Here is a 27,944-nt window from a genome sequence, read left to right on the forward strand (position 1 = left end):
GGAAAGCTTCCAAACTCATTGTATGAGGCCAGCATTACTTTGATTCCAAAACCAGACAAAGACCCCACCTAAAAAGGAGAACTGCAGGTCAATATCCCTGATAAACATGGATGCAAAAATTTTCAACAAGATACTAGCAAATCAAATTCAACAGTACATCTAAAGAATTATTCACCATGGCCAAGTGGGATTCATTCCTGGGCTGCAGTGCTGGTTCAATATTTGCAAGTCAGTCAACATGATACACTACATTAGAAGAAACTATAAGAACCACATGACCCTGTCAATAGATGCAGAAAAAGCATTCGACAAAACACAGCATCCTTTCCTAATAAAACCATTAAGAAAGTAGGGATAGAAAGAACATACATTAACATCATAAAAGCCATATATGAAACGCCCACAGCTCATATCATCCTCAATGGGGAAAAACCAAGAGTTTTCCCCCTAATATCAGGAACACAACAGGATGTCCATTCTCCCTACTGTTGTTCAACATAGTGATGCAAGTCCTAGCCTCAGCAATCAGACAACACAAAGAAGTAAAAGGCATCCAAACTGGCAAAGAAGAAGTCACCCTTTCAGTCTTCGCAGATGACATATACTCCACATGGAAAACCCAAAAGATTCCACCAAAAAACTGCTAGAGCTGATCCATGAATTCAGCAAGGCTGCAGGATATAAAATCAATGTACAGAAATTGGTTGTATTCCTATACACCAACAATGAAGCAACAGACAGAGATATCGAGGAATTGATCCCATTTACAATTGCACCCCAAACTGTAAAATACCTAGGAATAAACCTAACCAAAGAGGTAAAAGATATGTATGCTGAAAACTATAGAAAACTTCAGAAAGAAATTGAAGAAGACATAAAGAAATGGAAAAACACTCCATGCTCATGGATTCGAAGAACAAATATTGTTAAAACGTCAATACTACCCAAAGCAATCTACATATTCGATGCAATCCCTATCAAAATAACACCAGCATTCTTCACAAAGCTAGAGAAAACAGTACTAAAATTTGTACGGAACCAGAAAAGACCCCGAATAGCCAAAGCGATCTTGAAAAAGAAAACCAAAGCAGGAGGCATCACAATCCCAGACCTCAAGCTATACTACAAAGCTGTCATCATCAAGACAGTATGGTACTGGCACAAGAACAGACACTCGGATCAATGGAACAGAATAGAGAACCTAGAAGTGGACCCACAAACGTATGGCCAACTAATCTTTGACAAAGCAGGAAAGAATATCCCATGGAATAAAGACAGTCTCTTCAGCAAGTGGTGCTGGGAAAACTGGACAGTGACATGCAGAAAAATGAACCTGGATGTCTTTCTTACACCATCCACAAAAATAAACTCAAAATGGATGAAAGACCTCCATGTAAGACAGGAAGCCATCAAAATCAAGGAGAAAGCCGGTAAAAACCTCACTGACAGAGAAACACAGAGAAACTGCTGTGTAAATTGGGGCTTTCACTGCTGTTGTCACAATTCCCAGCAGACAGGTCTATGCGCACAAGGAAACCGCAGCCCTGAACATTCTCACCTCCGCAGGTAATCACTGTTGCACACGGCAGAGCTCATTCGCGTCTCTGTGTCCTTGTAAATGACTGTGTTCCTATGGCACTCACACTTCTGAAAATTAACATCGCGTAAGTATCTTCCAGCCATTGAAACCTCTTGGTAAAATTCATTTTAAAACACTGAAACTCTCCTCACATGAATGCATCAGCATATACAGAACTATCTCCCTATTCTTGAGACGTTAGATCGAAACGGGTTTTTCTTAAGCACTTACTATGTGCACTATGAACACGGCTTGCCGTCAGTCCCGGGCTTGGGACTGCTGTGTGGACGGCGTGATGGTCCACGGAGGCGCTGCCCTTACCGCCAGACAGCACTCCAGAAACACCCCCGCAAGGCGCTCAGCCGGACTGGTCAGGATCGGCTCCGTGGAATCTGCCAGCACACAACAGCCTTTGGTAAAACCCCATTTCCAATGCCCTCTGCGGAGCCCCCAGATCAGACTCACTGAGCCCTCACTGGGACTGGTGTGTGTGAGCCTGAATACACAGCGTACCAGTCGTGGCTTCAGTGCCACGTCCTGGGGACACGGGCCCCGAGCCCTGAGCCCCGCTGTGGTTTATAACAGACTTGCTGTTTGTGTGAAACTGTTTATCGACTCACGCATCACATGACTGACGCCCTGCAGCCATCTGGGTCGTCCCTCTCACCCCGTGGCTACCGTCAGCCACTCTCCCCGCCATAACCAGCGTCCCGCGCTCTGCGGTGCGTGTGGCTTCCGCGAGCACGAGCACGGTACGGTCGGGGGGCCGCAAAGCTGAGGCACCCACGAGAGCGGTCCACGCGCACAAACACCTACCGCTGACCATCCCCAGCAGGACTTGCCTCGGGGACGCAGCGCGACAGTCACGGTCCCCCACCCAACGTGGCCAGAAGGACGACGGACGGGATGTGACAGCAAGACCGGCTGAGGACGTCGCCAGGGTTCCTCGCTGGCTCCACGTGACGGGTGGACCTGGCAGCGTCCGGTGCCTCCACTCTTCTCTTCCAGCCACGTCACCCAGTGCCCCCAGCCTACCTCTGACAACCACCAATCTGTGCACTGTGTCTGCGAGGGTTTCCTTCACCCTTTTTTATTTTTCAGGCTCCGCACGTGAGCGAAATCATACAGTATCTGTCTTTCTTTCTGTGCGTCCTGTCACTTAGCACGATGCCACCAAGGCCCATCCGTGTTGCCACAAGTGGCAGGACTTCCTTCTTCCCAAGGCCGCGCAATGTGCCACTGCAGACAGAGATGTAGGGCTTCCGTGTTTTCGTGAGCCGTGCACCCATCAACGACACCCAGGTTGATTCCTATCTTGGCCGCTGTCAATAACAAGCAACGAACGAGGGAATGCAGGTGTCTCTTCGAGACCGTGGTTTCGTGTCCTTTGGAAGCATTCCCAGAAGTGGGATTGCTGGTCACGCGGTACTTCTATTTCTCACGTTTCGAGGAACCTCCACGCTGTCCTCCAGCGCGGCCGCACCAGTCAGCATTCCCACCGACCGTGCTTGAGGGTTCCCTTTTCTCCACGTCCTCGCCAACACCTGCTGTTTCTTGTGTCATTGACTTTAGCCGTTCGGACAGCTGTGAGGGGACATCATGGTCTTGATTTTCTTTTTTTTTTTAATTTCTAAAAATCTTTATTATTTATTTTTGAGAGAGAGAGGGAGAGAGAAAGAAAGAGAGAATGAGCCAGGGAGGGTACAGAGAGAGGGAGACACAGAATCCGAAGCAGGCTCCAAGCTCCAAGCTGTCAGCACAGAGCCTGACGCGGGGCTCGAACCCACGGACTGTGAGATCATGACCTGAGCCGAAGTCGGACGCTCAGCTGACTGAGCCACCCAGGCGCCCCACTGATTTGCACTTTCTTGAGGGTGTCTGACGCTGACCATCTTCTCGTGTGTGCTAGTCACCTGTATGTCTTCTGCAGAAAAATATCTATTCAGTTCGTCTACCCAATTTTTTTAAGTTTACTTACTTATTTTGAGAGTGAGAGAATCCCCAGCAGGCTCCACACTGTCAGTGCAGAGCCCGATGTGGGGCTCAAACTCACGAACCGTGAGATTGTCACCTGACATGAGATCAAGAGTTGACGCTTAACCGACTGAGCCTGCCAGGCGCCCCGAGTCCTCTCCACCCAAATCTTCATTGAAGTGTAAGGTTTCTTCTCTTCAGCTGTAGGTGTTCCTTATAAATTTTGAATAATAGCCCCTTACAAGTCAAGTATCTTCTCCATTTTTGATGCCTTCATTTGTTGTGCAGAAGCTTTCCGTGTGATACAGCCCGCTTGTTTATTTTTGCTTTTGTTGCCTTTGCGTTCGGGGTCAATTTTTAAAAATCAGCACCAAGACCAGAATCAAGGCACTTATACCCTATGATTTCTTCCAGGAGGTTTACAGTTAAGGGTCTTACGTTCAGTCTTTCGTCTACTTTGACTTAATTCTTTTGTGTAAGAAATCAGTTCACTTTCATTTCATCCTTCTGCACATTGCTGTCCAGCTTTCCCAGCACCATTTGCTGAAGAGACTGTCTTTTCCCCGCTGTATATTCTTGGCTCTTTTGTAATAAAGTAATTGACCATATAATTGTGGATTTATTTCTGGGTTTTCTATTCTGTCCCATCGGTCTATGTGTCTGTTTTTATACCAGGACCATACTGCTTTGATGGTCACAGCTTTGTAAAAAAAACTTAAGTCAGGGAACATGATGCCTCCAGCTTTGTTCTTTTTCAAGATTTATCTGGTGTTTCTTAGTCTTTCTTGGCCTCATACAAATTTTAGGATCGTTTGTTCTACTTCTGTGAAAACTGCTATTGGAATTTTGATAGGGACTGCATTGAATCTGTACATTGCTTTGGATAATATGGGCATTTTATTTAAGAGATTTTTTTAATAAATGTGTTATTTATTTTTGAGAGAGAGACAGCACGAGTAGGGAAGGGGAGAGAGAGACAGAGGCTCCAAAGCAGCTCCAGCTCTGTGCTGACAGCAGAGAGCCCAGTGTGGGGCTCGAACCCACAAACCGTGCGATCATGACTGGAGCTAAAGCCAAGAGTCAGATGCTTAACTGACTGAGTCCCCCAGGCACCCCTGATTCCAGTCCTCTTAGAGACTGAAATAATCGATGGCTCCTAAACTGTAAATTCAGTCTAATTAAACGTATTTTATTACTACTCTATTTGTATTCATATTTACCTTCTTTCTTTGGCTCCTTCATTGTCTTTTCCTTTTTTCTTGGTGCATTTTTAATTATCTTTTGCAATTTGCTTTATTTCTCTTTTGGTCTTTAATTTTACTGGTGCTTTACTAATTTATGAAGTATTGTAACAAGAGAGGGACCTCAGCACGTTCACCGTCCAGTCCTACCTGAGCTCCGACTAACCTACAACAGCAGACGCTGACGTCGGTGGTGTTACCACCTCAAGACAAACAACATTGGTCTATACACACCCGAGAGCCCAAGAACACCCAGGGAGCACGCCGGCTCTCGCTCGGGACAAAGGAGACCTTTCTGGACACGAAACCCTCTCGGAGCAGCCCGCTCCGAGGACAAGCATCAACACTAACCGGGTAAGGAGGGGCCAGCGGGTCTGCAGACGAGTGGGAGGTCCAGGGGACAGGAGGAATGAATTCTGCAACTTTCAGCCTAACAGATGGTGTCAGGGTGAATGAGACCTTCTCTGTTGTTATAGATATTCGGTAAGGGTATCTGGCAGAGAAGCAGCGTAAAGATGAAGTCAGTTCTAAGCTATGTGGGGTGGCCCCAGCTTCTGGACGAGAGCGTGTGGGAGCTAGAAGGAAAAGCCGGGAGCCGACCCCGTCTCATGGGGGAAGAGAGGTCACGTCGGGAAGGAGTAGTTACCAATTCAGTTCGGAATAAACACACAGAAAGGCTGCGACCTAGACAAGGTAGCACGGGCGTCCCTCCGGCAGTGTGGACCGGAGTACGTGCAGCCTCCCCGCCTCCACAAGGAGAGGCGCAGACGCACCGGGTCGGAGGCACGAGCCGTGAGAGCCGGGGACCAGCCCGCGGGTCCCCCCTCCCCGTTACAAGGCTGCTCTGAGCCAACTCCACTTCCTGCTCGGTCGGGTCGGGTTCGGTCCCGGAGGACGGAAGCCATCCAACCATCCCGAGAGCGTCGCCACCGGAAACGGTCCACATCCCGCGAGTCTGAGGATGTTTCCGACCCGCTTCTGTCGATAAAGCAAAGTGCAGGGCAGAGTCTACTTTACCCTCCGATCCACAGGTCCTGTCAATTCCAGCACCATCGTGAGGCTGTACTGGACACAGTCCCCTGTCGAGCGCAGAGAACGATCTCAGTGCCGAACAGGCTTCAGAAGACAGAGCCCAGCCGCTAAGGGCGTGGAACCAGCTGGCCGCTGGATTATTGACGCGATTATTATTGTTTCCATCTGGAATACGAAGCAGGTGGCCTTTAAAATTTTTTACAGGATTTTGAGTCTTAATATCTTTTAAAAAATAACATATTAAAACTCTGTTTTGACTCTCTGGGATTCAGATTCTGTGAAATGCGTTGTTCTTGAAGGTGACCTAACCAAATGATTACAGAGCATTCCTACGCTCTGCCTTTCTCTTTCTCCCCTTCGTGATGAGGGTGACGACGAAGGCTGAGGGTACACGTTCACAGGAGCAGGCTGGTCACCGGCCCCACGCCGAGCCTGAGAGCACGGAGGCCCGAGGCCGTGGGAGGAGGTGCCGGGGGACCTCGGGTGGGGCCTCCCCCCCCCGGGCCCCCCCCCCCCCCCCCCCCCCCCCCCCCCCCCCCCGCCATCTGTTCCGTTCTCCAGTGCGCACCACATCTTCGGCAGACTGGGTCACCTTTCCTGAGGGGACTGCTGGGGGTGCGTCCTGCTCTGTGCACACCCTGTCATTCAAGAAGAATCGCATTAACGTGATCTTGGATGATGTTTTCTTAAAAAAAAAAAAACACTCAGCAGATGATTCAACTAGGATACTGTACAAAGCTGAGACAAATAATGAAATAAAAATCTTAAGAGATCTCCTAGAAGACAGTCCGATGAGAAGCCCAAGGGAAGGCAAGAAGTGACAAGAGGTAAGGCCTGTAAGGGACAGGAGGTGACGCTGGGGCACAAAGGCAATCTGAGCTCGGGGTGGGGGCCGGAGGGGCGGGGAGGTGCCGTGTGTGTAGATGAAGGCTGTGTCAAAGACCATGGAGAGGGCTGTATCAGTGACCACACCGGAGGCTGCCCAGGAACACAGCTGGACCCGCAGCCACGTGGAGAGAAAACTTCCCAGTGTCCGCAGTAGAGACCAGAGACGCTGGAAGTACGTTCAAGTGTAGACAAAATAACCCGTTTTAAAATAACCTGAAATAGATTTTGGTACCAACAGGCCTTAAGTTCTAGCGAGAGTCCTTGAGCAGAGAGGAGATCCATCCTGCAAGGAGGCCGGATGCAGAAGTCGTGGCGAGAACAAGAGGCTGTAAACATTTCAGAGTGCAGGAACCCTAAAAGTTGTGACTTTTCGTGCAGTTTAAAGCAGCTTCTAAACACAAAGCCACAGCAGGTGGTAAATCAGGAAACAACTCGGGCTCAGGGGTCACAAGGTCCTAGCACCTTCCAGCAGGACCTAAACATGCTGTCTTTCTATCGTGTAAGCAAAGTATACATTTGGCAAAATTTCAAGGGCCACCTCCAAATAAATGTAAATGGAGTACACACATTTGAGACATGCAGAGGAGAATTTTAGAAGACATGTGAAAAATTTAATCAGAATAATTTAAATATCAAGAAGAAAAGGGGCACAGTAAAGGGGGGGACCAATAAAAATTCAAAGTCCGCGATCAAAACCGAGCTCGAGCACACATTGGTAATCACCACACACTCCAACGGGGGCGCAGCCTGTCAGGCTCAGTTGTAAGAAAGAAGGAAGCACAAAAATGCAAACGAAATCAAAGGGACAAGGTAACAAAAATGAGTAGGAACCAGCAGCATGCGGATCTGCAGAGCCAAAGTCGTTCTTTGCTAAGAGCAGTAAAATGAAGAATCCTCTGCTGAATCGATCAAAAAAGAAAAAAATTAACCCTGTTGAAAAATACTGAAGATCTGAGATCCTTTCACCAGCAGGAAAAATGACTTCCCCTGTAGTCACACACTTTCACACACTTTCAATAAAAAACCCCAAGACTTCTGCAGAATCTGATCAGAGGCTTTTAAAATTCTCACGAAGAAACAAAGGGAAAGAGAAGACAGAAAAAATAAAGTGAACCAGGAGGTGAGGAGACGTGGGCCCGCGGTGGCAAACGTGTGCCGTAGGTCCACAGCGGTAAGTGTGATTCCGGCCTTGACACCGTTGGAGAGCACACGTAAACCACGGCAGGACACGCGGTTGAGGGCCCAGGTGGCACACAATCCCCGAGGAACCGGTCACGACACGTGCTTGCCCAGGACAATAAATCTGATCCCTACTTTTCACATGTTTCACAGAAATAAGTGTCGCATGCCTGGGAGACCTAACACAGAGAGCAAACGAACACTGAGAAGGAAACACAAGCAGATATATTTACGAGCACGGGGTAAGGAAGGTTCTCCTGAACCAGATGCTAAATCCACACAGGAAAGCACGGACGAGGGGCGCTTGGTTCGCTCAGTTGGTTAAGCACCCGACTTCTGCCAGGTCATGATCTCACGGTTTGTGGGTTCCAGCCCCGCGTCGGGCTCTGTGCTGACAGTGTGGAGCCTGCTTGGGATCCTCTCTCTCCCTCTCTCTCTGCCCCTCACCCACTCTCTCTCTCTCTCTCAAAATAAATAAACATTTTTTTAACGTTAAAATGAAAAACGGTATTTCAAGAACGTTACTGTCTGAATCTGGACTTTTCCCTCAGGCTGTCCCTGCACATCCCGCAGCTGGTCCTTTTATGAGCGAGAGAGGGTCTGATTTCCAGTAACAGGTTTTCAGACTGCTTACGGGATTCCGATCCCCGTCCGCTAACACAGGTGGAGAGGAGCCCACACGCTGGAAGGGGGCCGAGGCAGGCCCGCTGCACAGGGTCTGGGTCTCTGTGGGAGGGGTTTTGGGGGCCAAGTGCCCCCCCGCTCTGGCTCAGCTGGGGTTCTCGGGGGGGCAGGCATCTGGGCAGGAGGAAAATGTCCCGCTGGCACACGGCACACGGGAGCCCGGCAGAGGCGGTGGGAGCAGGGCTGAATCCCACCTCGGAGCCGACTGCACCTGCTTGCTTGCTGGGCCGTGGGGGCCACGGCCACCACAGCCACCACGTCCTACATCGTGGCGCCGAGCCATCCCTTGTGGGACCAGACGCCAACCAACGGTGTCCTCCATCGTGCCCCACGTCCTCCTAGCTGAACCTGCCACCTCGAGTGACGTTTTAATTCTGGGGCGCGTGTGGGGACATACATCCCCACTCGGTTAAAGTACGAGAAGCCATGCTTACTGTGCTGCTGGGGTTGCTGTTCAGATGCAGTCCACTGTCAAACAGAGGGGACGAGGCCCCGCTGCTGTGGTCGCCGGCTGGCCCCGGGGACCCTGCAGGCAAGCAGAGACGGTCACTCAGACGGAGCGCGGGCAGCGGTCCCCAGGTAGAGAGCCTCCCTTCTCCCGAGGCACCGGGAAGTCCCCCAGGACACCGGCCATCACGCGGAGCCACCACGTCTGCCCTCCGTCCCCTGCTGTCCTGGGGCCACCTCACACCCGTCTGGCCTCAACCAGAAATGGGGCAGAAGGCAGAAGGCAGGGCAGATGGCCCACCTCACGGGAAAAGGTGCCACCGGGGTCCAGAATCCGCACCCACACGGCACCGGGGGACTGTCATCCCTGGTCCCCGGGGACGTCCCACACCTGCACTCTCTACCACCAGGATCACATCAGAACCTTCTACACGCTATTCCTGACTTTCTGTTCTAAATTTCCAAGCTGCTTACTTGTTTGACATTTTCTGATTTCCTTGGCATTGCCAACTGCATTAGTGGACAACATAGAGATAAATCAGATAAGCTTGTGCACAGTGGGTCTGAAAACAAAAAGCCCGTGTCTGGGCAGGGAGCAGAGGTCTGGGGCCAGGAGCCATTCTGATCTACAGTTTCCTCTTCCGAAAGGAGAGACGGGGCTGAGTGACCTCCACCCCTGCCCTTCTGAAAGGAGGTGCCCTGGGCACCCCCAGCAGCCGATTGTTGGGCAGTAAATCGCATTAGGGAGAGACACCAAACTGCAAGGTAAAGTTGAAGCTGACCTACAGATCGGTTTTGCTTGAGAAAAACCAAGACATCACATTAAATCTCAGAATTCATAAGGGCGCCTGGGTGGCTCAATCAGTTGGGCATCTGACTTCAGCTCAGGTCACGATCTCGCGGTTTGTGAGGTTGGGCCCCGCGTCGGGCTCTGTGCTGACGGCTCAGAGCCTGGAGCCTGCTTTGGATTTTGTGTTTCTCTCTCTCTGCCCCTCCCCTGGTCACGCTCTCTCTCTCAAAAATAAATAAACATTAAAGAGAAATTTAAAAAAAAAACCCAGATTTCTGACTTTCCTGGAAAAGAGAGACATCTGAGGCTCCCGACAATAAATCACTGTCCCCTAGCCTCCTCACCACACGGGGCCCAAACCCGCCAGCCACCGGCATCAGGGCCCCCGCCCTGTGGGTCAGTCGCGTGAGATGGCCACGGAGGGACAGAGATGAGCCTGTGTCGGTCACCCCGTCATCAACATCCTTATGATTTCTTGGGAACTGAACCAAGTGCCTCGTAAATGTGGTTTCACTCGCTGCTTCAAAACACGTGCCTCTGCTGGGGGTGTTTACTACAAGCGTCATTTCGCAGAGGAAGAAATTGGAGGGATTCTGTCTGTCACCCACTGACCGCAGTCCTCTCGGGACCGAGGGCTCACACCCGGAGCAACCTGGTTCCGGTAAAGGGGAACACGCCCCACCTCCAGGCCTCCGGGGCCACACGACCAGAGCTTGTGATCAGCTCCACAAAATTCACCCCGACGGTGAATTTTCAAGGGGAAGGAGAAAGCTTTCCTACTGTTTCCGATGTCTGAGAATAGCTTCGCAGAGAAAGCTAGATCCGCCGACAACCGGATCCCAAATATCTTTGGCCACAATAGGAGCATGAGCAGCTCCCGTGTGACTCACAGGTTCAGTCTGTTAATTTTTGTGGTGGGGCCACACGGAGACGGGACACCTGTCCACGTAAGTCCACCGGCCACGAGAACCAGGCATCTAGGCTTTACCCTGAGGAGCCCCCTACGGACCCCTGAGCCAATCCAGGGTCCTGGCGTGTGACCGTCTGGGTGCTGAGGACGGCGCGGCCGATCTGCCACAGACGCCGGCCGCCAGCCATCACCGTGTGATGTGGTGTGCCCCCTCCCCCACCTGCTGCAGGAAAGGAGTATACGGAGCCGGAACCCCCAAACACTGGAGACGCCTGGTGCTCGGTCGACTTCCTAAGATTAAACTGAAGGTCAGGTGACGTCACGTACGCAGTCATTCCGAAGTCACCAGCCCTCTCGCTGCGGGCGGGCTCGCGGGGCTCTGCAGCCGACTATCGCCACCCCTGCCTGCCTGCGGGACTCCTGGGCCCCCAGCCACCACGCCCCCACCCCCCCGCACCCTTTCCCCATCCCTACAGAACCTACAAGGACCTGGATTCCCCACTGAACACCACGTTCCCGCGCGCGCCGTGCGCAGCCCCAAGGACTCTGGAAATGCGCGCTGTTCTGGGCCCCAAAGACGGCGCTCCAGCGCACCCCTCCTTCCCTGGACCAGCCCCCGCGAACCCGCTGCCCTGGGGCCGTCTCCGCCTGGGCGCTCCGCTAGGCCACGGTGACACAACGCCGCCCTGGCTCCCTGCACCTCCAAGCTCCCCGCACCCCAGGACAGTGCTGCGGCCAGAGGACACGCGACTGCCGGTCCCAGAGGGAGAAATAAAGGGCACGGAGCGAACGGGAACGTGAGTAGGTCACCCTGCCAGTCATCCTACTGACTTCGGATAAACGGGTGTGTTTTCGTCTACAGCATCCGAGAAGGGAAATCCGAACTGTTGTGATACAGTTTTGGTCACCACCAGTAAAGCCCATTATTTACAGGACGATCAGTTCTCAATAATTGCTAATGATAAAAATAAACTTGGAGTCACAATTCAACATTAGAAAATATACAACAGGAGCACATGGGGGCTCAGTCGGTGGGGCATCTGACTTCGGCTCAGGTCACGATCTCACCATTCGTGGGCTCAAGCCCCGCGTCAGGCTCTGTGCCGACAGCTCGGAGCCTGGAGCCTGGAGCCTGCTTGGGATTCTGTGTCTCCCTCCCTCTCTCCCCTCTCCCTGCTCGTGCTCTGTCTCTCTCAAAAATAAATATAAAGAAAATTTAAAAAAGAAAATATACAACAAAAAGCTTACAAGAAATATTTATAGAAACTTCTAGCCTACAAAACGAGCTCTCACCTAGGAAATTACACTGGCCTCCCTCATGCAGGGTGGGTGGGGTTTAATGAGGGGGTGGCTGCCGAGAAGGTCCCCCAGGGTCATGCACGGAAAGACCGAAGGACACAGCAATCCCATGCAGCTAACACCCAGAGAAGGAACACATGTCCACACAAAACCCATGTATGAAGGCTCTTGTCCGTATTATTCACAGCGGCTCCAAGGTGGAAACAAACCACCCGCCGCTCCCCCCCTCCCCCCGTCCGCTGATGAAGCAGGGATCACAATGTGGGACCTCATAGAACAGAACAGAACAGGGGGGCTGACACCTGCTACAGCCTCTGCCAGCCTGGAAAACAGGAGCTCAAGTGAGGGACGCAGACGCAGAGGCCACACCGTGTGCGGATCACCCTCACAGGGAGTGTGGAGCAGGAGAGCCCAGACACAGGAGGGGGGCCCGTGGGGCCGGGCCAGGGGCTGTGGCCTCTCTGGGGTGATGGGAGGGCTCTGGGACTGGACTCTGAGGGCTGCGTGGCACGCGGAAAACACTACAAACCACTCAAGTGAACGAGCACTTTGAATAGTGGATCTTGGGGACACTTGGGGGGCTCAGCCCACTGAGCATCTGACTTCAGCTCAGGTCATGATCTCTTGGTTCCCGAGTTCAAGCCCCACATCGGGCTCAGTGCTACAGCACAGAACCCTCTCCAGATCCTCTGTCCCTCTCTCTCTGCCCCTCTCCTGCTTGCATTCTCTCAAAAATAAAACGTTAAAAAAATAAAAAAATAAACAGTGGAAGTTGTGTTATGGGACTTATATCTTAAAAAAACACTAAGAGTCTGAATTTATGCAAAAAGAAAAAAAAAGAGAGAGAGAGAGAGAGGGGGGGGGGGGGCTGCTGACTCCTGTCACCGGCCGTTCATCTTCTCTCCAGCGTGGCGGTCAGGTGTCGAAAGCGGGCGCTGTCCTCACGGGCCTGGTGTCCTTGCACCGCCAGTCGCTGCTGTAGTGCACGGCGGGCTTCCACCGATGACCCGGTGCAGGGGTGAGGGTGGGGCAGGCAAGAGCGAGTTGCCGTCCTGCTGCGGCCTCACCAGAGGAACCTGCCTGAATTTACGGAGGGATTACGGTGTTTTGGAATAGTAAGGTTTTAACTTTTGAAGATTATACAAAACCAAATAAAGAATAGACGTTTATTGACTCAAGAGAGAATTCAACATCCTTGCCATGTGGGAAGGCTGGCAGGCAGATCGCATGGGGCTTGTTGCCAGGCCACGGCTGGCTGGCCCCCCACACTGGGCCGTGAGCACCCTTACGGGGGTGCTGACGTGCATGCTGAGCCCACCATGAGGGCCAGCGGGACTCAGCCAGGCTGTGCCAGGACATCGGCAGCAAAGCCGGGCAAGTGACGAGGCTGCTGGCTACGCGCAGCTGTGTCGCATCTCTCAACAAAACGTCTCCAGTGCCCCGGCTGATGGTCAGAGGTCCCCGTCGGTCCCTCGGCCAGGGGCACGTGGCCACCCCAGGCCTGTGGTGGCTCTGGGGACAGGCTCCCTGTTGACTCCCCTGGGCACTCCCTCCCCCCACCCCGGCTTCAAGATGCTGCTGGGGTTGCCTGGATTCTGCTGCTTCCGTAGCGTTATCGGAAGCGGTCTGGAGACCCCGGCCGCCCCCTCTGCCGGGAGGTCACCTCACCTGGAAGAAGGCAGATGGAGCCCTAACACGAATGTCTATGCACCAGATCCTGCCCGCCACCCCGTTCCTCCTGCTGCAACGTTACAGGATCAGCTCTCTATCTGCACGGGAAAACACCTACAGGACAGATATGCAGGCCGACCCACAGGGTGGACCCACGGCCTGCCTGGTGGCACAGTGCTGCGAACCGACCACCTTCCACAAACACGATGCCACATACGTGACACCCAAGTGCACGTCCGACACTTGCTAGCCTTTACGTTCTGCTGGAAAGAACCCCCGTGAAACCCTGGTAGCATGTGCTCACAGTCTGAAACGGAAGCCCAGAGCGGCCAGAAGCGACTAAGCTCTTTGCACGAGAGCCGCTCACTCTGTGTGCGATTCAGAAGAAACACGACGGACCCTTCTCCAGCCCCCGTGCTGCGGGGGGACACGAAGTCCACAGGCCACCCCCGCCTCTCCATTTCCACCTGCCACCCTAAATCCCCTATCTCACCCGAACCTCCCCTCTGTTATGAACTGAACGTTTGTGTCCTCCAAATTCCTCTGCTGAATTTGGAATTCAACCGAGCCCCTGACAGGAAGTTGTTGGGGCACCTGAAGCAGGTGATGAGTGAGCTTCCAAAAGGCCCCAGGGTCTCCCTGGCTCCCGCCGCACGTGAGGACACAGAGAGGAGAGGCGCCTATGAACCAGGTCCTCCTAAGACGTCCCGCCTCCAGAAGCCAGAGCAAGAAGTGTCTGCTGTCCCGGCCGCCACTGCGCTTTGTTACTGTGGCCGAGTGGACCAGCCCCCCCCCCCCACCCAGCCTGTCTTCTCCTCCAAACTGCTGGAGGTGCCCACGGATGCACCCCCTGAGCCCAAAGACCCAGAGCAGCTGGCCGCGGGCAGGAGGTAGTGGCGTCCCCTCTTCGGGCCAGAGGCGCCTGCCTCCCCCACGGACAGCGCACCCTGAGACCGGCGTCCCCCTCCTTCCCCGCAACAGACAGTCTGTCCCGGGAGTAGCGCCCCGCTGGCTCCAGGACCTGCACACGGGCTGCCCCGAGCCGCTCCCCTCACAGGTGCACATGCACGTCTGCCCAGACCCCACGGGACACGACGCAGTGCTGTGCGTGGTGTTTACTTTTCCAAAGACTGGTCTGATGGTCACCATTCCCACTTCCTGCCGCTCGGGGCGCGCTCCCTTCCGTCCACAGCCCCGCGGCCTCTCCTCTTGACCTTGGAGCCCTCTGCGAACTGCGAGGAGCTGGGCTCCTAAGAACGTAGACCCCGAGGGATCTTACTGACGGAGGAGTATCAATTTTCCCGAGAAAGGCGAATAGTGGCCTGGTTACCCCGGTGCGGTCTGACGGGAAAATGGATTCTGAAACTGATTTGCTCAGGTTCTCAGGGAGAGAAAGTAAGAAGTCGACCGAGTTCAATGACTTTCTGTCAAACGTGGGCCCTCCTGCAAGACGGGTTTCCACCACAGACGCGCCCAGAGGACTGCGCCGGCCCCCCCACCACAGGCTTCTGCGGTTGCGGGGAGAAGAGGGAGAGAAAACGCGGAGAACGTGGCCAGCCCAGGGCGGGCGCTGGTCCTCCACAGGACGACACGGAGGGTGGGACCCACCCCCGTCCTCGGGGCACCCGCCCTGCCAGAGCTGGACCTCGAGGGGCCACCAGCAGTCACAGCCCCTGCTGGCACGATGGTACCTAACGCCCCCTCTGGCTGAGAGGACCGCACCCCCGCCCCCACTAAACCACTCTGCACCTGTTGTAGAAATGTGGCTGCGGCGGAGTCCGTAAGGGTCATGGTGACAACTCTGACGAAAACGTCTGCATGGACGGGCGACCCATCGCCTCCAAACTGGGTCACAGCCATGTACGGGAGACGAGCACGAGGCAGGCACTTCACAGCGTGCCCTTACTACCGTCTTCTCTCTCGTGGGGGATCTCCCAAGTCTACACAGGTACTTCAGGTACAACCTTACTTCCCGTACACGTGTCGGTGCGCACGCAGGAAGCGTGATCAGCGAGCCCACCCGCAGAAGTCAACTGATCCGCACGCAGTAGTCGGATGCCTCCACTAAGGGCTGCGGACGTGGAAACGCAGGGTGTCTATCCGTGCCCCTGCTGCCTCCGAACCCGCGCTGGGGACCTGGCGTATGCCTGTCGGTGCCGTGTCCTGTGCAGACACAGCGAGGCGCGGGAGGACAGTGCCCCGACGGTCTGCCGCCCTTACCTAATGGGAGCTTCAGAAATGCCGGCGCCTCCCTGAGATAGTCAACAGTGATGGCCACCTCGTCGCCAGCGTTTCTCAAAAGATGCACCTGTCAACACGACAAAAAATAACTACTTTACCACCAGGAGAGGATCAAACACAGAATTAAAACAAGAGTCCTATGCACCTGGCCTGCTTCCCGAGAATTCCACGCCGGTGATTTCCTGAGACACCGAGGGCCTGTGGGCCCCTGGAGGTCTGAGCTCAGGTCTACATGGAGGCTGTGCACACCAGCAGGGACGAGCCGTCTACACGGGCGCTTGTGCACACCATCAGGGGCAAGCCGTCTACACAGATGTTCGTGCATGCTTCCTGCATTCCGTCTACACGGACACTCGTGCACACCATCGGGGCGAGCCGTCTACACAGACGCTTGTGCACGCTTCCTGTATTCCGTCTACACGGACGCTCGTGCACACCAGCAGGGGCGAGCTGTCTACAGGGACACTTGTGCACACCAGCAGGGGCAAGCTGTCTACACGGACGCTCGTGCACACCAGCAGGGGGGAGCCATCTACACGGACACTCGTGCACGCCAGCAGGGGCGAGCCTGCATTCAACCAGACCGGGCTCCCCGCCCACCACACGGGCCGTCTCCCCGAAGGTCAAGTCAGGTGAGGACTCAATGTATTGGCACAAAGACCCAAGCGTCAGACGCCGGCAAAACGCACACCGCCACGCAGCTGAGACACGGCTGACCACCAGCCCCGCTCCGGGTCTGAAGCACAATTCTGGAGGGAGGAGCGGGCGCCCCTCCCTGTGCCAACGCATCCCCACCACGGGGCTCTGCTTCCGCCCACGTCCGGTCAGCTTCCCGTGCTCAGCGCGCTCACTGGTGTTGAGGCAGACGTGACGCGGCTGCTCCGGAGCCTGGGATCACGCGGGTGCACGGCTGGGGCACTCCAGGTCAGGCCCAATCAGGGCCAGTGGTCAGCTGTCCGGCCGGCGTGGGGACCCTACGGGCTCGTACTCGGCTCTGTCACCCCCAAGTCCAGATCTCTCAGACACCTGCTGTCGTCCCCTGCACGGCCCTGAGAGCCACACAAAAGCCCTTGTCCGCCGTGACAACGACCACCGGGCACCAGCACCTCCACCCCAGTGGACCTGGGACCACGCCTGCCGGTGGCCTGTGTCACCTCGACCTTGACCTCACACCCAGGCCCCGAATTCCCCCTAAATACTCCGGGCTGCAGACTCACCTCTGCGGCGTCCCTCCCACACCTTCCATGTCCTCCCTCATTCCCCGTGGCCATGCATTGATGGCCTCCTGCCTCACTCGGGCCACACCGACCCTGTAAGGATTAAACCACACGGTCCTGTGGCTTTGCCTCTGCTCACACTTGGTCAAGGCGGGTGGACACCTAGCCATCCCTTCCATAGCCGCCTCGTCGGACCTGCTCTCTGGACAGGTGCACACGGGACACGTCCACTGCCAGGGACGAGGTCCAAACCCGCCTTCAAACACAGCGTAGGACCAAGTCACTTGGGAGCTCATGGTAGGGGTCAGAGCCCCCAGACCAGGAGGGGGGCCTGGGAGCACCTAGCGCCGGCCTCTGCTCGCGGACAGGCCTCAGCAGGCCCTGATGCATCTGTGGGAACCTCGCCACTATGTTCTCTCCGTCTGACCCGAGAGACGGCCACCGGCCACCCGGCCCTAAGCAGCGGCTCCTCCCCGAATGCAGGTGGGGTCGCAGACACTCCACCACATCCGAGGAAGGGCACCGAGGCCCCCGAGACGTCCTGAGCTCGTGTGGCTTTAAACTTCAAAGAGCGAGCGTCCCCTGGATGGAACAGCCCCAGATCTGTGCATGCAGGTGGCCACCTTCAGCGGCCTCTCCAGACTCTTCTTGAAGGAGACGCGCACACCCCACCTACGTAAACACCTGCAGCCGTCACAGATCGAATACCACGCACGAGGCTTTCTGGACACGACACGCGTCCAAGCGTTGACGTCTCCTACCTGTTTAGCGGAGGCTGATTAACCCCAAAGAACCTGCTGCACCTTTCCGTGAGTCTGCCCTCGTGTGTGGTTCACGAGGCCCCTCAAGAGACACCACTTCGGACAAGGTGATGTTGTCTGCGGGACAGTGAGGCGTGCGGCAAGCGGCCTGAAGGAATTCAGCACTTTCAGCGGCACACGGGGCCCCCTCCCCCCCTCTGCCCACCGCGATGCTCTGGACGCCCACGCGGGGGCCACGAAGGCTCCGCTTCATTGTGTGTCTTCCCCAATTTGGTGCAAGGCTTGTGTGCGTGTTCAGAAATGTCTGCGAACGGGGGCGTCTGGGGAGCTCGGTCGGTTAACCTCGGTTCAGATCGTGATATCGCGGTTCGTGAGTTCGAGCCCCACATCCGGCTCACTGCTTGTCAGCCTGTCAGCCCCAAGCCTGCTTCAGGTTCTCTGTTCCCCCCTCTCTGCCCCTTCCCTGCTTGCGCTCGTCCAACAATAAAAAAAACCGTCTGGGACACTTGTCATTAATGCCTCCACGCTCACCAAAGGGCTCCAAGACCACCTCTCCCCTCAAGACATCACCGGAAGACTGACAGGTGCAGGGGCAGACACCTGACTGCAGCCTGGAGGTCGGACGGCTCCTTGCCACCCAGAGCAACACACAACTGCCTTGTGCATCTAATCAGAGTCTCCTCTCCTCCTGCGTCACTGACTCTGGGGCACATCGGTCCCACCCCCACAGGGCAGCTGGGGGCTGCAGACTCCAGCTTCAGATTCCCACCTGTGCCCTCAGCTTCCTGCAGCCAAGTCAGGGACCTTTCCTTTTAAGGAAAGATTCAACTTCCGCATGAATTTTCCCAAGCTTTTTTATTTTTTAATTTTTTAACTTTTTATTTTTTGAGGGCAAGAACATGTGAGCAGGAGAGGGGCAGAGAGAGTGAGGGAAAGAATACCCCAAACAGGCTCCAGGCTCCGTGGTGTCCGTACAGAGCCTGACTCGGGACTCTGACCCACAAACCATGAGATCATGACCTGAGCCTAAGTTAAGATTCGGATGCTCAACCGACTGGTCCCCCCAGGCACCCCGAATTTTCCCGAGCGTTTAACAAAAGCCACTCAAGCCATTCAACCCCCCGGGGTCTTAGCGCGTTGGTGGGGAGCTTCCACAACAGAAGTTTATCTGCCAGGGTCAGAGGCCAGAGCCTAAGGTCAGGGGCCAGCGGGGCTGGACACCCGTGAGGCTCCTCCCCAGCCACGGACGGTGTGAACGGTGGGCGGTGTGAGCTCCAGCGTCTCTCCTGGCAGGGACACTGATCCCACCCCGGGACCCGCCCATGACCTGACTGAACCCCCATCACCTCCACGGGCCCACCTGCTAAGGGCACCCAGGGGCCAGAGGCACCACATGGGAACGTGGGCACAAACCCTCCCTCCGTCCACACCAGGGGCTGGAAAGTGGCGCAGGGCAGGTGAGCTGAGACATCAGCGCGAATTATCCGCCGCGTCTCGCACACTCGCCTCCATGCACGAGGCCCGTAGGGCAGACAAAACCAGTCCCTGTGCGCGCGGGGCTGGGGCGCGCGCGGGGCTGGGGCGCGCGCGGGGCTGGGGCGCGCGCGGGGCTGGGGCGCGCGCGCATGCTCACAGGCTCCAGCCCAGCCTGGCCCTCCCCCGGCCTCCTCTGCTCCCTGAGGTCGGGTCGCCTGGCCGGCCGCACTCACAGGGTCCTATGCCTGACCTTGCCGAGCTCCCGGGGTGTCTGCACCCCATCTGTCCTCCACGGTACCTGCCGCTCCGGGTGGCCCCATGTGACGCCTCACCCTCTTCGTGCAGCTCCGATTCCCGGACCCGTCACTGCACCCCTTGACCCCTCACCCTCTGGCATCACGGCCACCGCTGACCATCGGTCCTGGGGTGCAGGCGGCACCGCGTGGCCGGAGGGACACAAGTGGCCGATCAGCCTCGTGCCATCCTCGTGGCCTCATTCTAGGGGGGCTCTGAGCGCGTGAGGCTGCGTCCTCATCCCCGCTCCCTGAGGGGACCTTCCTCCTCGTCTCCTCTCGGCTGAACCCCGAGGTCACCTCCTCTCCCTGAGGTCAGTCAGCTGCAGGTCACCACCCCCCCCCCTTGGCGTGCCTCAGCCCAGGGACCCCCCCCCCCCGGGGGGCGCCCCGGGCCCGGGGGGGGGGCCCGGGGGCAGGAAACCCCCCCCCCCCCCCCCCCCCCCCCCCGCAACACCTCGTCCCACTGCCCTTGGAAGAAAACGCTGGCAAACACTGTCGGCCCCCAGGCAGGCTACCCTCCCTGACTCCCCTGAGGCGGCCTCTGCCTGCCAAGCTCTACAGCCGTCCTCCTCTGTGCCTCCAGGGACGTCTCAGATGCCCGGCCCAGGCGATAACGTCACACTGTCCACTCACCTCCAGGATCCCATGCCATCCCCCCCACGCCCCCGCCGAGATTTCTTTCCTGAATTCCGAATGTGGGAGATTTAAGGGGCTGCCCCTGGGCCCTCCTTCCGCATGTGTAACTGTCATTCTGAGCTATGAGATAACTATTCGTGTGTATTCCATAATTATATTCCTAATATTTTCCTTACAACTCAAAGTAACAGACTCTGCTAATGTATCATTCAAACAGAGATAATCCATTTTTTATTAAATTTTTTTTAATGTTTATTTTTGAGAGACAGAGCACGGGGCGGGGGAGGGGCAGAGAGAGCAGGAGACACAGAATCCCAAGCAGGCTCCAGGCTCCGAGCTGTCAGCACAGAGCCCCACGTGGGGCTCGAACTCATGGAGTGTGAGATCGTGACCTGAGTTGAAGTCGGACGCTCAACCGAGTGAGCCACCCAGGCACCCCTCCTTTATATATATATTTTAACGATAATCGTATAGCAATATGTCACAGTTGGTTAATAGCTTTATGTGTCCACTTGGGTAGCCTACGGTACCCAGCTACCTAGGTGTTGCTGTAAAGGTATTTCGTAGATGTGACTGATGTCTGCAGTCAGGGACTCTGAGTAGAGCTGGTCACCCTCCATACTGCAGGTGGGCCTCATCTAATTAGTTGAAGGCTTTAAGATAAAATTTGAGGATTCTGAGGAAGAAAACATTTCTATTAGCGGAAGCCACAAATTCTGCCTGAGAGCTTCAAGCCTCAAGCTCTGACCTCCAGAGTTCCCTCCTTCTCTGTCTCTCCCCGTCTGTCTGTGTGTCGGTCCGTCTCTCTCTCTCTCTCTCTCTCTCTCTCACACACACACACACACACACACACACACACACACAGAAATCCAGTATCTCCCTCGATGGCTCTGTTTCTCTACTAGAACCCCAAAACATTACCCATCATTAAAACAATCCTTGAAATAATATTCGGTGGTACATAATTTGGCAAGAACAAAGTGTGGTTTGAGGTAATCGATTGGGGGCCTGATTGGTTTGTGTGTAAGATCAGGGCGGTTTGAGAAAAACCTTTCCTTCCTTCTGAGTTAGAACATGATAGATCATGTTCTGAGATGACAGCAGAAAGTATCTGTCATCCTCTGTCACTCTGGAGGAAGCCAGCCTCCGACAGGACACGTGGGGATTCCCTCCACCACTTTCACACCCCAGAAAACCAGCCACGCTGGCAAACACACGGAACCCCAGCTGCAATCCCCACTGCCGTCCAGGTGCGCTCTGCTCCGTGGCAAGTGACGCCCTCCACTGGCACAGCGACCTTCCCTCGTCTGTAGGTTCCAGCTGTTGGCAGAAACAGCCTGCTTTCAGAGGGCAGCACTGGGGCCATGCCAGCGACCTGTCAGTCTCTGCTCCACAGGACCCGGGGCCTCTCAGGGGGCATCGTGGTTTGCTACGTGGGGACACCATGCTTATCCAACTTGGGGGAAACGAGGCAGCACCCTGGAGGACCTGGTGATGTGAGGGAGAGAGAAATGACCCCACAAACACGTGCAAGCCTGGGACCCCCATGGGCTTTGCTGGTGGCCTGGGGCAGGTCAGACACTCCGGCCGAAGGACAAACTGCTGCAGGTTGCACCCCTACGGCGAGGAAGCCTACCAAACCCCCGAAGGTCTCTGTGGATCCTGATGGGACATCAGCCCCATCTGCGCTTTCCAGACGGCCGATCGTGACAAGGCTCAGCACCGTAGTCACACGGCCGCCACGTAAGGGCTCAGCAACCCAGGCAGCACGGCCCAAGATCCGAAGGGGCCGGGGGATCCGTGCAGACAGGCCCTGTAGGCGGCTCCTGGGGGAGGCGAACAGGACAATCACACGCACACCCTCGGGTGTGGGACTAAAGCCACGTCAGGAAAACCGTATCTGCTAATACATATGCTCTCGTCTTGAAAAGGCTCCTTGGGAGAGGAGGCTGGTCCCCGGGCTCTGGCAGGGTCTCAGTGATCGACCTCGGGCCAACGAGCCACAACACACAGTAACTGTCCACCAAGGCTTGCCTGTCACCCGCCCCACTACCCCTGGGGACCGGGCTGGACCGGGTCTTGGTGGAAGAGGTGAGCCCGTGAACAGGACTCTCGACTACCACGGCTCCTTCCACGGCCACGTGACACCTCGCTCATAAACCACAACCACGATGCCGTCACAAGTTTTATTTCCCACTCCTTGATTTTGAACTCTACTGATTAAGAGGTCTGGACGTTCGGGAGGAATCATGCTGACCCTAAGGCATCTAGTGAAATCTCTGTGTGGTGCTGGCTGAGTCCAGTGTGCCGTGGGGTTGAGAACCACCTCCCCCGCAACTTTCCAACTCAGGAGTGAGAGAGTATTGTCATCAAGTTATCTCTACCTGTCTGTCAACCTACCCATCACCCATCTCCATCTCCATCACCTACCTAGCTACTTCTATCATGGAATCTTCCACCAATCATCTACCATCTATCATCTATCTATCTATCTATCTATCTATCATCTGTTATCTATCTATAATCTATCATCTATCTATCTAATCTAATCGCGTCCGTCCATCCATGCACCCATCCATCCGTCTGTCTGTCTGTCGTCCATCCATGCATTTTAGCCTGTCTCTCCATCCAGCTCTAACGCTCCTTCCCACAAGATGGGAAGGCTGCTGGAATCTTCTGTCAGTTCACGGCAACAGAGCTTCTGGGCAGGTCCTCATGGGAGCAGGACAGAGGGCACTGTAACCCCCGACCCCTGAAAAGAATATGTGGGGGGTTCCGCAAGAAGGCAGAGGGCGACGCCCCTGGGACGGGGTGACAGGCATCTCAAGGGCTCAGTGTCTCTCCCAGGAGCTGAGAGCAGACGCAGGATCGGGTGGCTCGCCGCCAGCAGGGGTGCAGCTTTTGCTCCCCCGTCAGACCACACTCAACCCTGAGGGTGGAGGCCTCGTTCCGCATGATCCGATGCCATAGTATCAGGCGTAAAAGACGTCCCACGCATATCTGTTGTGGGTGACCTGGGGGAAGCGAGCGTCCGCTCTCAGGGAAATCCTTCTGTCCTGGCTCACCCCTGGGGCAGACTGTGGTGGCACAGCCGGGGCAAGGGACCCGCCACCCCGTTTTCTTTGTTTTGTCCTCAACATGTAGTTGACTTTATTTCTGTGGGTTACGTTCAAACCCACCTGAACTTAGAAACTGTCCCGAGGCCTCCGTGAGAACAAAAGTCCTACCGATGACTGAAATATGTACAAAAAGGACTAATTTCAACTTAAATAGGAGGCTCTGGAAGTTAGTGAATTTTTACTGATTACGGCAATTTTCATCCGTGTGTTCGCAGCACCTGAGAACTCAGTCTGCTACGTGAGACCACAAGTAACACCCGATCACAAATCGGAGAGGTCTTCTACGGTTTCTGACCCTGTTGCGGAAAAATGAAACCCGTCACGCGGTCCGGACAGCACAGACCCTGCTCCAGCCCTCGACTGCCGTGAGCTCTGCCTGCACACCCACCACGGCCCCCGCTCCTCGCTGACCCGCGTGGCCGGGGACCCGCTGCGTGAGCAGTCACCTCCTCTCCAGGCACCTCCTAGCTCCGAAGGCGGGTGTCAGGCTCTGACTTTCCGTTTTCTCGGGTGACGGGTCTCAGAACGCGCCCAACGCACACACGTGCCCAAGGACACTTACTCCCTGCCATGGCAGTTCTGATGACAGACGTCAACGTGGAAAAAAATACACAGTGTATTAAAAAGAGGGAAAGTTGCATGTTTATTCCCACAGACGCATTACGTGGAAATAAACAGACTTCTGTCCCCATCACGTATCAGAACTCTTCCAAAGCTTGGGCAGAATGCGGGTGATTACGATTCATTTTGTGGATCCTTTGTGTTGAGCAAAACCGACATTTGTCCTTTTAGAATTAACTGAAGCTAGAATTCACTCTTAAAGGCAAGCGTGTGAGACTATGATTTCTGAGGTCTTCACAAATTTAATATTTTTATGAACTTTATGAACCTGAACAATGGCATCTGTCTCATTAGCAGTGTTGCAATCACGTGTTTTCTGTCACCTAAGAATGTAGACGTGGGGGTCCTGGGGGTGCTCAGGCAGTTGAGCGTCTGACTCCTGATTTTGGCTCAGGTCATGATCTCAGGGTTGGTGGGTTCAAGCCCCACATTGGGCTCTGTGCTGATGGTGTGGAGCCTGCTTGGGATTTTCCTGCCCTCTCCCTCGGTCCCTCTCCCTGACACACTCTCTCTAAAATAAAAAAGGAGGCAGACGTATAATTTGATAGTGTGATTTTAAAAGTATATTTGTGTCAAATATTAGAATATCTCTGTTTACAAGGTATGCACCTCGTTTACTCAAGAATTGGTTTCTTGGATGAATGCTGGACCGAGGAGGGGTCACTGTGGTGCACAAGCCCCCCCCCCCGAGTCATGGGCTTCTTCACCCTAACAAAACCTTTGCAGAGAACGTCGCTTGAGACCAAGAAACACGTTTATCCCCAGTGTGAGCGCCTTCCCCACACCTGGCACAGGTCCAGGGCCCCGAGCGAGGAGGGGGGATGGCGAACAACTCTTCACGGGCTGAGATTACTGGGGACTCTGTGCCAGTGTCGTGGAAGTTCAGGGGGACCGCATCAGCGGACTTTGCCCTACGTGAGCCAGGAGGTGGCTTCTTGGAAAGATAAACACTGACGGATGGACGCACGCCGACCCTTCCCAGGGACAGTAATACATTATGCTTGGTTCCCTGTAACGTGCAGAGTAAAGTCCCTGTGGGGGGCACCGACACCTCTGGGGGAGGCGTTCCTTCCCGCCTCGCCCCCCGTGACCGCCCCTGCTCTGCACTTGACCGCACCACCCACCCGTCCCCCACCTTCTCAGTTTCAAGAGCCAGCTTAAACGCCTCCCCACCTTGGTGCCGTCCTGGCCGCAGCCACACGTGAGCACGTAGGGCTTCTCCGTGCCCAACTTCACGTGGATGTTCATTTCACCCCTGCTGGCATCCTGCACCTGACCTGACCTGGACAAAGTCCTCTCCCACAGAAGGAAGGCTGGGGCACGTGCGTGTCGACAAGCCCTTGTCCCAGACGGTCACCAGGTGCGTGTGTCACGGGACATCCTGCCCGGTCTGCCCACGTTCCACACCAGCGTGCTCCAGCAAGCCAGCGGTCCTCACTGCCCCGGGGGCTGGGTCCACACTCCCAGAACTCAGTCCCCCAGTTGGAATAGGAGCAGTTCCTTCCACCCTGCTCAGCCCGTGAGGACCCGTCACACAGCATACGGGACGCGCCTCGCTGCCACGCTGGGCTTTTCACGCAGGTCCTCTGGGAGCACCCTCACTAAGTTTTCTAAGCTTTCCTTCCAATTCTGGAGCTCTGTGTCTAGGAACGCACTCAGTGAAATACAACTTAGAGAGAAAAATCGTTACGATAGAAGAACACAAATAAGAAACGAGGCACACTCACCACTTCCTCATGGGTCGCGTGTTCTACGTTAATGCCGTTCACCTGAGTAGACAACAAATTGAGAGCTGAAAATTGTGAGGATGATCACTGATTACTGTCACTTTAAAATAAACAACAGGGCGGAGGCTCAAGTTTAAAATACTGACCTGCAGGACGGCGTCTCCGACGAACAACATCCCTGTCTGGTCGGCTGCAGGGTTGCAAAAGTGGCAACAGTGTTAAGAAAAATTGAGGTCATCGCTCTTTTTAGGGCCCCGTTTAAGCTCAATGTCCACAGCAACTGGAATGGCTTATGTGTGTGCCCATGTGTGTGCGTGTGTGCGCACACATGTGGGTGAACACAGGTACATGTGTGCACACGTGTGGGCTGTGAGCATGTGTGTGAGATGTGTGCGCACACGTGGGGGGTGAACACACGTGGGAATGTGTGCAGGGGGCACATACATGTGTGTTGTGTGTGCGACACGCAGGGGTGTGCAGTGTGAGTGTGCGCGGGTGTGCGCGGGCCTGTGGTGTGCAATATGTGTGTGAGCGTGCGTGCCTGTGCAGGTGTGCAGCAGGTGTGTGTGGGTGCGCGTACGAGGGCCCGTGCAGGTGTGGGAAGTGCCAGCACAAGGGGGTAGGCAGGTCCCGCCCATCAAGCTGAGCACGTTAAGGGAGTTCCTCCCCAGACACACAAGAGCCCTTTAATACGGAAAGAAGTTCATCACGTTCTTGGAAAGTCGGCTTCCCGGTTTTCATCAAGTCGGCACAGGCCGTGAAGCAGGAAACCCAGAAACCCTTTAGCATTTCCGCTCTTTCTTGGGGACAAATTTACACAGACGGTTTTAATTAAAGAGACCGTGCGGAGACCGGAGGCTCTCGGTGCCGTCCGCGTTACCACTCCGGTCCTCAGACGCAGAGACGGCTTCCAGGAAGACTGACGCACCTGCCCCAGATAGAAGGTGCTGCGGTTTCCTGCCTTCATGCGGACTGGTTTTAATTTTTAAGTCTTTGGTTAAATATTGGAAGCCAGAGAGTACGCTCTTCTTTAAACACTGCAATTCTCTTCACGCTCCCTGTATGTATTTAAGGTGAGTTAATATTACTTCTGGTCATTGTAATGACATTAAACTTTGTTGAAAATGAAATACAGCCCACATCACTAAACGTAATGGTACTGATCTCAGCTAGCTAACAGGGTTCTCACTTCCACGGCAGCTTTGCCCAGAAAAGCCGCGTGACCCATTGGTGTGACCAATGTCCCTGTCTCTGTCTCCCGGTCTCTCTCCTGCTCTCCTTCGTCCTTCCTGCACCCCCTCCAGCTCTGAGCTGGGGGCAGAGAACAGGACAATGCTGGCTTCAGGGGCTCACAGTCTACCAGGTGAAAACCCACACAGGGCGACAGAAGGATTACTGACTACTGGCTATACAGATTCTTTGTAATATGTGCACGGTAGAGTCCCCACCTAAACACAGTCCTGACCCAGCACGAGAGGTGTGCATGGCGTTTGAAAAACCCCAGGTGCAGGACACTTAACTTTGTGGGTGCAGTGGGGGCCTCAGAAAACCTAGAACACAGACACCAGAGTTTCCCTTGCAGCCGAATGGTAAAAGGGAGAGCACGCGAGCGAGGGGACCCTCCAGGCTCGGTAGGGTGGAACGGGGTGAGGCAAGCCGGACTGAGGAGGGGGCTGCAGGGGCCAGCGGCCACGTTGTGTGAGGCCCTGAACACCATGTTACAGGCGGGACAGAATTTCAGGATGCTGCATCCTTCAGAGCAGGGTTAAACCTCTCGACACCTCCCTTTGTCATTCGCACATACTTGCCTCCACTGAATTTCAGTGAATGATACTTTCATCCCGAGTCGCTCTGGAAAAATGGCATCTATAGGAAAGGTGAACTCAGGTAGTAAGGAATTCAACCTTATCTGAATTTTTCTTTTTTTGGTTCCAGACATTCAGATGTGAAGTCTTAAAAGTCTGAACAGTGAGGTCTTTATTTGCGAAGTTATACAAATCTTTTCAATAGATGTTAACATATATTTACATATGGAGATATAATCATTTCATGTGCATGTATGATCTCTGTCTTTGCTGTGTCTGTGCCTAAAACCCACTGACTCCCAGCCCCACCTGGCCCGTCTGAACTCCTGGTTCTCGGCCCTCAGAACAGAT

General features: G+C 54.8%; 1 protein-coding gene across 1 annotated transcript in view; it reads right to left on the bottom strand.

Moving 5' to 3' along the window:
- Window positions 1–27,944, bottom strand: part of SNTG2 (syntrophin gamma 2) — a 128,721-nt gene that overhangs the window by 80,947 nt on the left and 19,830 nt on the right. The window contains 4 exon segments of the mRNA XM_049652613.1: window positions 9,012–9,103; window positions 15,915–16,002; window positions 25,789–25,830; window positions 25,935–25,978. Coding sequence (XP_049508570.1) covers window positions 9,012–9,103; window positions 15,915–16,002; window positions 25,789–25,830; window positions 25,935–25,978 — 266 coding nt within the window.

This window comes from Panthera uncia (genome assembly GCF_023721935.1).
Source record: "Panthera uncia isolate 11264 chromosome A3 unlocalized genomic scaffold, Puncia_PCG_1.0 HiC_scaffold_12, whole genome shotgun sequence".
NCBI lineage: Eukaryota > Metazoa > Chordata > Mammalia > Carnivora > Felidae > Panthera > Panthera uncia.